The 9,587-nt window shown below is 46.4% G+C and overlaps 1 protein-coding gene across 1 annotated transcript; it reads right to left on the reverse strand.

Annotated features, from left to right (window-relative positions):
- Positions 1–808: 808 nt before the first annotated feature.
- On the reverse strand, positions 809–8,736 carry LOC130036018 (butyrophilin-like protein 1). Its single transcript, XM_056127978.1, has 9 exons — positions 8,655–8,736; positions 8,144–8,491; positions 7,457–7,738; positions 7,136–7,336; positions 6,877–6,897; positions 6,764–6,790; positions 5,932–5,958; positions 3,033–3,059; positions 809–1,425 (listed from the first exon to the last, which is right to left on the reverse strand). The coding sequence occupies exons 1-9, from the start codon at positions 8,734–8,736 to the stop codon at positions 809–811; spliced, it is 1,632 nt and encodes a 543-aa protein (XP_055983953.1).
- Positions 8,737–9,587: the final 851 nt, after the last annotated feature.

Here is a 9,587-nt window from a genome sequence, read left to right on the forward strand (position 1 = left end):
CCTCTGCCCCTCTCGGAGAGCCCAGCAAGCTACCAAGAGTATCTCGCCTGCACAGCAAAGCCTGGCAAGCTACCCATAGCGTATTCGATATGCCAAACACAGTAACAAGAAGAATCATGATGGAGATGTTACGGGCACACTAGAGCAAATCAATGAACAATGGGAGGACCATGAACAAAAAAATACTGCCATTAGAAAAATAGATGTTTCTCTCTTGCCAGAATAGAAGAGAAAATATGAGATTCTTCTTGAATTAAAAAAAATCCATTTATTATTTATTCCCAAGAAAAACTGAATGACCAACTTTTCTAGGCAGATCCCAGATCCCAAATATACAACTGAGGACCCACACTTTGTCTCAGTTTCTCTGAACAAATTCAAGCTGGATAGACTTAACTTCCTTTAATTCTGAGGAGTAATTAGGTAATCATATATTTGTTCAAAAGTATAAAATTCCCATACCTATTTTCATTAACAAAAATAATTATCTCAGGATGATATGCTATGTAGGGCATTTGCCTTGCATGTGGCCAACCAGGTTCAATCCCTGGCATTCCAATGGTCTCAAGAGTAATTCCTGAGTGCAGAGCCAGGAGTAAGCCCTGAGCATCGCTGGATGTGACCCAAAACGAAAAAAATCCGAAAAAGAAAAAAATCTCTCCTAGGAAAGTTATGTCTTCATCCAGAGCAAAAGAGCAAGACTGCAGTCACACAGGACTCACTCAGAGGCCTTTGGAATAGGGTCTACAGTTCCTAGAAGAGTCACCAGTAAGGGGAGGGACATTGATGGGGACATGACCTCAGGGTTTCAGTGGAGTAATGGAGATTTGGGCCCTGGGGGAGCACCATCAACACCAGAGTCTGAGCTCACAGGCTCCTCCTGAGAGAAAGAAAAACTCTTAACAGGGGGCTCAGGCCCACTCACCACGGAGCAGATGGACAGGGACACAGCTCCTGACTGAATCCTAAAGTACGGAAAGAGGGTCCCAGAGAAAGAAACATGAGAGAAGGAGTAAATGTGGGAGCCATCAGTCATGTTATAGAAGGAGATATCCCCTTCTTCAGGGTCCAGGAAAACCCCCAGTCTGTGGGGAAACTGACGAAGGGACAGAGGAGACAAAGGACTATTAGTAAAAGCATGAATTCCTTGTTCAGTATTCCCCACAACCCAGAACCCTTTGAGTGGAGACTCTTGGTACCAGACTGTCCTTTTCACATCTTCTCTACAGACCCCCAGAGCCCAAAAGCTTCTGTTTCCATTGCTGATTTCCACCTCCCAGCAGCATTTCCCTGATGTGATGACCTTAAGGCCTAAGATGCTCTGTGTGTCTAATGTTGAATCAGTGTCCTTCAAGGTCAGACTTGTATTCTTGTGAGAGATGACAATTCCAGGACTGGCAGAAGCTGGATCCAGAGTGATAGACCCTGAAGAGAGAAGCACCAATCATGCAAGGCCTTCAGCATAATCGGAGCATACAAAACCTCACCCCTTACACCTAGCTCCAAGTAATGGAGAAATTACTTGGAGCAAAGTGTAAGGTGAGATGAGGGGTTTGTAATACAAGTCTTCTAAGCAAGAAAAGGCACCACAAGATTGATTTAGGATTGGATGTTATATGTCACAAGGCAGAGACACAAAAATCTTGTAACCGAGTGGTTCCTGGCAGAAATGCCTCTGGACTTTGCATTAGGCCACATTCGCCAGACCACTCCAGATGGGAGCAGGTGCCACCCCTCCGCTTGTTCCAGGAATCCCGGCAGCCACCAACTTCCAGAACTCATTGGAAAATGCAGGTACACAGGAGGGTTACTCCATGGCTTGGAGGCCAGCCACACATGCTAAGGGAAAAGGCAGCTCAGATAGAGAAGGGAGCACCAAATAAAGGGTGTTGGGAGGATCCTCCCAGGATGGGAGAAGCATGCTGAAAGTAGACTATAGACCAAACATGATTGCCACTCAATGACTCTTTTGCAAACCACAACACCCAAAAGGAGAGAGAGAACAAAAGGGAATGCCCTGCCATAGAGGCAGGGTGGGATGGAGGGGATGGGTGTGGGAGGGATACTGGGATCCATGGTGATGGAAAATGGGCACTGGTGGAGGGATGGGTATTTGATCATTGTATAATCGAAATCCAAGCACAAAAATTTGTAAGTCTACAACTCTACCTCATGGTGTTTCACTAATAAAATTTTTTTTAAAAAAAGAAAGAAAATGCAGGTACAGGGCAGCAGTGACAGCAAATGTCAGGCCTCATGGGATGGGTGAGGAGACGTTCCTTCTCCCCCACCCCCACCCCACCTCAACGGGACCATGAGATGATGCCCACAAATGCCCCCAGCTACTTATTTACCTCCATAATGACCATGATCCCAGAGACACACAAGCGAATCTCAGAACTGAGTGGGTATTGGCAGAGATCTCTCCAGAACCTAATTATTAAAATTTTAGAATGCCAAGACCACATGGCCACGAAAGACATCATATGCTATTCATAACCAGCAATAAACAAATAGTTCAGCATTGCCTTTTTGGCAGATCTGAGTGTTGGGGGGAAATTCCAAATTATAATGGTGGGACTGGTGTCGAAATATTGAATGTAATCAAAGTAGAGAGAGAGTAATATGGAAATTATCTGCCATACAGACAGGGGTAGGGGTGGGAAGGGGGTATACTGGGGTTTTTGGTGGTGGAAATGTTCACTGATGAAGGGATGGGTGTTTGATCATTGTATGACTGAACATGAGACTCAAACATGAGAGCTTTATAACTATTCTCATGGTAATTCAATTAATAAAAATAAAATAAAATAAAAATATGTCAGTAACCCCTAAAGGATCAATGTGAATTCCATGAAGGAAATTTATTTAGCCTCCATATAAGACATACCTATCACCCACCTAGCACCTACCACCCACCACCACTGATAGTGGCAGCATCTGTGTCACCAAAGAGAGGTGAAGGGGAGAGAGACCAGAGTTGTGTGGGCAGCAACAGTAGGATCTCCCAGAAAGAACACGTAGTCACTCACAGGTCTGGAATATGTCCTTGCGCCAATCTGTAAGAAACACACCCACATGCATTCATGTCAGAGATTTGTATGCACTGCACACACCAGGTATTTTTCTGAAATATCATAATTAAGTAACAATAGGCACATTTTGAAAACATTCAACTGATTCTTTCATATACACCTTTGAAACATTATGTTCAATGCATGTACACACACACACACACACACACACACACACACACAAAGTTGTAATGTACCAATGTCCCCATAAAGGATAAGCCCAAAAGCTCAATACCCAGAGATTGAGAGATTTTATAAACATCTCTCAGTATGAAAACAGAAATGTGATTACAAAGATATAATTATCTATTTGTGTTAATCAGCACATAGACTTGTTTATCCTAAGAAGTAAATTTTCTTGGAAAAAAATAAGAGGTCAACATTTTTGAGGCCTCACTTTAGCTATAAAGAACTTAGAAAGATTGTTCTGGGTTTCTAAGTTTTCTCTAAACACTTACAACGTGACTGGGCTTCATTTAAATGATGATTGTAATCCATAAGTGAAGAAAACTCAGGATACAGTGAAAGATTTATCTTAACCACTTAAGAGAACAACTGAGGGGCTGGAGTGATAGCACAGCGAGTAGGGCATTTGCCTTGCACGCAGCGGATCTGGATTCGATTTCCAGCATCCCATATGGTTCCCTTGAGCACCGCCAGGGGTAATTCCTGAGTGCAGAGCCAGGAGTAACCCCTGTGCATCGCCAGGTGTAACCCAAAAAGCCACAAAAAAAAAAGAGGCAACTGAGAGGTTTCAAGGGAAGAAGAAAGGTTCAAAGCAAGGACACACACATATTCAGTGAAAGGAAAGACATTTGATTTATCTACCTCTTCAGTGAGGTGGTGGAGAGGGATAAAGTTCCCAGAGAGATAAGAGAGAACAAAATCAAACAAAACTAAATCTTGTCACTTTATTTCCCCTAGTCTTGCCCAGAAAGCTTCCAGGATAATCTGTGTCATAGTAGAACCCCAAACAATCCCAAGGTATGTGAAAAAAATGTTAATTTTATGAAAAATATAAATTTTACAGCTGTGACTAAAATTATGGGGCCAAAGAGATGAAAGACACATGTCGCAAGAGATAAACAACAGCACACTCTCACTAACACCAAATGATCCCCAAGCATAATCCTCAAGGACAAACTACCCCCACCCCCCACCTCCCAAGCAGAGGCCAGGTGGCCTGGGTAATCCCAGAACTGCAGAGCTCAAGAAGCTCAGCGTCCTTGGACACTCAATTGACCTGCTGCTCCGATTGGTTGAGAATGGCTGGGAGGAGACCCCAGTCTTCTGTGCACTGCTTAGGAGACCCAGAAGAAAAAATTACAAGATTATAAATATCGAGATGGAGACATCATTCTGAGTAATACAGAATTAAAACACAAGAATCCTTAAAAGCAAAATCATGACAAGGATTTGGTCAGACAACTAGATGTGACCCAGATGCAGAGTCAGAGGCTTCTGTGCTGCTGTTGTGAAGCTGATGAAAATGGGCCACAAACGAAGATGTCTTCTAGAAGGAAAAGACAAATGCCTCCAGGATGAAAAGGACTTAGGGACAGTAGTGGATTGGCACTTTGGTGGTGAATATGGTCAGTGGGTATGCCTTCTAATGCATAAATGTTGATCTTACTGTAAAGCATGATAAAAGGTATTTTAAAGTAAGGAGCCAAAGTGATAGGACAGGAGATAAGGCACTTTCCTTGCACGTGGTCCAATCTAGTTCAATCTCCAGCACTCATATGATCACTCAGCTCTGCTAGGAGTGATCTGGGATCAGAAAGTAAGGAGTAAGCCCTGAAAACTGCTGGACATGACCCAAAAAAGGAAAAAAAAGGAGGGAGGGGAAAATTACAATAGCCTCCAGAAACAGGACACAGCCCTAGCCACACTTTCATGGAATATGACTTCAGGGCAAGGAAATAGGAAATGTGTTTTGCTTTAAGCCACATAAGTGAATTCATAATGGTAGCAGAGAAAATACTAATATACCACTTATGCTACCTCCAACATGAAAAAAGATATATACCAGGGATATCTCTGGTTAGAGACAAGTGATCAGTCAAGGATTTCACATGGAGATCAAGTAGGCAGAACACTATAGTCCCCAAACAGCTATATGGGGCCTACCTCTATTCCCCAAAAACCAACCCAAATATCTTAATAAGCAGATCCAATAATTCTCCCAAGTGAGGATGTAAATGACAAAAGATAAAGAGGTATCTCTGTCCCACACTGACCAAGTGACACATAATCTCCTTTGGACTTCATAACCCACTTGGAAAGAATAAGTGATCACTGACCACTGCAAAGCTTATCATATGGCGTAGAATCCTGAAACGTCCTCTGTGGGGGAGTTGCTGCCTCCCAAGAACAAGAATAAAGAAAATAACATTTTTGCCACAATTTGTGAACAACTCCACTGAGATATGTTCATTCAGAGAAATTGTCATTTCTGTCTCCATTGCTTAGATAGATGCAAAAACAGTTGAACTAATCAAACTCAGTCTTTAATAAAAGCGAAATAAACTCTTAGAAACAATGAACCTACTTTATAGATACTACAAATTGACTACAGAAATCCAATGCATTTGTGTGTAAAAACTATGGGAGGAGAAAAAAATCAAAAAAACAAGGTATTTTCCAAGGGTATTTGCAAGTTCACCCTAACATGACCTTCGGTAGAGGAGAGTCAGAGAAGCCAGATCTATGCCCCAGTGACAGTCCCTACAGCCCTCATATGGAGCCTACAAAACTGATAGTGACTCCTTCCTTAGGTAAGAAGGAATCCTTGGCTGGGGTCCTTGAGTAGAGAAAAGGCAGAAATGAGAAGCCATAGGACACTTAGAGCACCTACCTGCATACATCCGGGCCTTCCTCCAGGCTGAAAGGGAACACATGGGTGAGAGCTTGGCCAACCAGCCTGCCAAGCCCAGGCTACAGTCCAGCACCCCACCCCACCCTCTTCTGACAGTTTGGGATCTTCAATCTCAGGGTGACAGAAGGGGAGGTGCTGGAGTGGGGGAGCTCCTAAATGTGCAGACACAGGTTAGGACACCGGTTAGAAAGCCTGCATGACAGGCTGGTCCCTCCACTGTCCTATTGTGATCAGCTGCTTTAGCTTCAAATTGTAAGAAATTCTTCTGCCACCTTTGTTCAGGTTTGCCACTAAGGCTTTGTAGATTATACTACATGTTCAAAAATTTAAGAGAATAAGACATTAACTGTTACATAATTATTATGCATTAAATTTTATGTTCAATTTTTCTCTTGAAAAGATACTAGATAAATAAAAGGGAAAATGATTAAGGCAAGAAATGAGGTGAGTTCTGGGGCAGTGAAATATTTCAGATAACAGCACTATTCTTCAGCCTTCGAACCACCATCCCACCATCCCATGCCTTCTGAGCCGAGTACCCAGCTATTTGACCTCACTACTTGATGGTCTCTTATCACTACTTGACCATCTTTCATCACTATTTGTCCATCACATCAGAGTCTACAGGGGACAGACTCTCCCTAGGTGTTGTTTTTGGGAAGGAGGGAGTCACACTCTTAAACTCAAAATGTCTCCCGCTTAGTTATATGGCTCCAGTAATGACCACATGTGTGTCCCCAGCACACACAGGGGGAGGAACACCCCGACACAGGTGGGAGAGGGGACACAGGGCACCTGGAGCATCACTCACCAGCCAAGTACTTAGTCTTCCTCTGGTCTGAAAGGCAACAGGAACAGGTGAGCTCAGAACCACAAGACCTCCAAGGAAAGGGGCTTGGGGAGTTGGAGAAAAGTAAAACTCACTTAAATTTGCCTGCAATTCACCTGAAAGAAAACGAAAGATAAAATCATGAACTCCCTTACGAAGAACAGAAAACTGTGGACCTGCTAAGCAAAAAGAATATCTATATCATGAAATTACACTCCAAACCCATTGGGGTCTGTGGGTGACTCCACCCTCTGGGGACTCCTGGGCCACTTGCTCTGTTATCCTGGAGTCAGAGCCCTGGACTCTGATCCACAGTCCTTGGGTCACTCTGGGCCTGGGCCTGTCCTGACTTACCTATGGCCTTCAGCGAAGCCTGCTTTGCCTGCTCATCCTCCTTCCTATCCTGGTGCAGCTTCTCTTGTTTCTGCCTCTCCTGCACCTTTATGGAACGTTCTCTCCAGGTGTAATAGGCAGCGCCAAGGACCAAGAACGTCAGCAAGGTCACACACACAACATAGGCCAGCTTCCATGGAGAGGTCTTCGCAAAGAAGGGCTCTGTGGCCCCCCAGAAGACCCCATTAGGGCACAACCAGGATAGCCGAGCCCAGCTCCCTGAGAAATTCCCGCCCCTCCCTCCAACTCTCCCACTCACACGGAGAGGAGAGCAGAGCCCACCTGGGATGAAAATGGCCATGGCCTTCTCCTGGTTCAGGATGGTGTTGAGGATGGAACAAGTCACATTCCCCACTGCGCTGTCTCTCACCACCAGCGCTGCCTCCACGCTGAACAGCCCCTCAGCGTCCTGGGACTTGGTCTCTGAGAAGGCCAGAAACTTCCCCCCGCTGGAGTCTTTCCACTTCACTTGGGGCTTGGGGAACCAGCCTGTCGCCCTGCACACCACGCGGACCCCGTCCTCCTCGGGCCCTGTGATGTGCACTTGAGGGGCAGAGCCCACACCTGCGGGGGAGAGGGAGGGTCCAGGAGGCTGGAACTGAGCAAGCACGCAAGCCCTGGAGCCAGTCACGCTGCGTCTGTGCTGTGTGGAAGGCTAAATTTGGAGGACTGGAGCAATAGCACAGTATATAGGATGTTTGCCTTGCATGCAGCTGACCCAGGTTCGATTCCCAGCATCCCATATGGTGCCCCGAGCACCACCAGGAGTAATTCCTGAGTGCAGAGCCAGGAGTAACCTCTGTGCATCACCGGGTGTGATCAAAAAAAAAAAAAAAAGAATTGTATCAATTCTTAATCAGCTGTGCCATTTTTCTACATTAAAATAAAATTTTTAAAGATTTTCTTGTCTCTGAGGTTCCTGTCTCCTTCAGCACTTAAGGATTCTAGAATGTCGATTGAGTCACCTACCTGCCACCTTCAGCTCCAAACTAGCCTCCTCATAGAAGTTTCCCTTTCTGAAGAAGCAAGTGTACTGTCCATTGTCTGCAGCCTGGACCTTGTGGATATGCACGGCAGCCTGCCCCTGGGAAAGGAGGTCCATCTCCAGTGAGGTCCGCCCCATGTACTGGGCCATCTGCTCCTCAGTCTCCTCCTGATGGTCTTGGTAGATGAACACAGCTTCGGAGAACTTGGAGCGGAACCACCTCAGCTCCATGTTCTCAACATTCATGACCGGGGACACACGACAGGGCAGTGTGATGTCGCTTCCCACCACGGCAATAATAGGATCCGAGGGGCCAATCACCAGGAACTCCTCTGTGGACACAGACATGGAAGTAAAAGGCTGGGAAACTGCATGCCCAGGGCAGGAGACACCCCCAGAGAGGAAGAGCCAAGAGAGTTGGAACAAGTCCTGATGAGAAGACCCCAGGTTGGAGGACTGGGTCCTGGGGGAGACATGGCAGCACAGCCGACTCACCTACAGACCCAGCGGTGGGCAGCTGCAGAAGAAGCAGGATGGTCAACAGACAGAGCACAGAGCAGGGTGAGCACTGCTCCATTTCTTTGGGGCTGGAAAGAGACAGAGAGAGGAGGCAGCCAGGACCAACAGGCAAGTCAGAGACCCCAGAGCTCTAGGCCTCACGAGTCTCAGGGCTGGGACACCCCCACAGGAGAGCATCTCCTGCTCCCTGTGAGGGAAGGGGTCCCACACAGCCTCATGCCAACTCAGACTCCTCCCAGCTCTCTGAGACCACGCACCACAGAGACTCAATGTTCAATGGGAAAACATATACTCCTGCCCTTCTCTCTCCTCCCTTTCTCTTCCCCTTTCCTCCCCTCTCCTCCTTTTCCCTTCCCTTCCCTACCCTCCCCTTCCTTCCCCTCTTCTCCCTTTCCCTCCCCTTCCCTTCCCTCCCCTCCCTTCCCCTTCCCTCCCTTTCCCTTTCCTTTTTTTCCCTTCCCTTCCCTTCCCTTCCCTTCCCTTCCCTTCCCTTCCCTTCCCTTCCCTTCCCTTCCCTCCCTAGCAGCATGCCCAGTGCACCCCACTCTACTCAGGACTTCTTGTCAGCACTTGGAACACAGAGGGAAAGCGTCCTCCATCTCCCCATTGTCACAAACCATCTGTGACTAAGGGCAGAAATCTGGACAGATCCTCACCATGAGGACAAACCAGCTCAGCTAGTGACTCTCACACCCCTAGTGTGAAAAGCCTCAGCACAGATAACACCGTTCTCAAGGCGATGCTCCTGTTGGCTTGTTCTGCTCACCTGCATTTTAGTCCCACCCCAGACCCTGGCGTGAGGGACCCAGGTCATGACCCTGCACTCCACTGAGCTGCCAGGTCACACCCAGCTGACACATGATTCCTTTTTCTCCTGCCTTTAAGGGGGATTTGTTCCTCAGGAAAGTT

This window comes from Sorex fumeus, unplaced genomic scaffold (assembly GCF_029834395.1).
Source record: "Sorex fumeus unplaced genomic scaffold, SorFum_2.1 ptg000063l, whole genome shotgun sequence".
Lineage (NCBI taxonomy): Eukaryota > Metazoa > Chordata > Mammalia > Eulipotyphla > Soricidae > Sorex > Sorex fumeus.

Bases quoted from the DNA above. Each gene is read 5' to 3' on its own strand.
- LOC130036018 (XM_056127978.1), bottom strand. From the start codon at position 8,736: ATGGAGCAGTGCTCACCCTGCTCTGTGCTCTGTCTGTTGACCATCCTG. The intron at 6,898-7,135 runs GTAAGTCAGGAC...GTTTTCTTTCAG, and splicing joins GGCTTCGCTGAAGGCCATAG to GTGAATTGCAGGCAAATTTA. The intron at 3,060-5,931 runs GTAGGTGCTCTA...TGTTTCTTACAG, and splicing joins GAAGGCCCGGATGTATGCAG to ATTGGCGCAAGGACATATTC.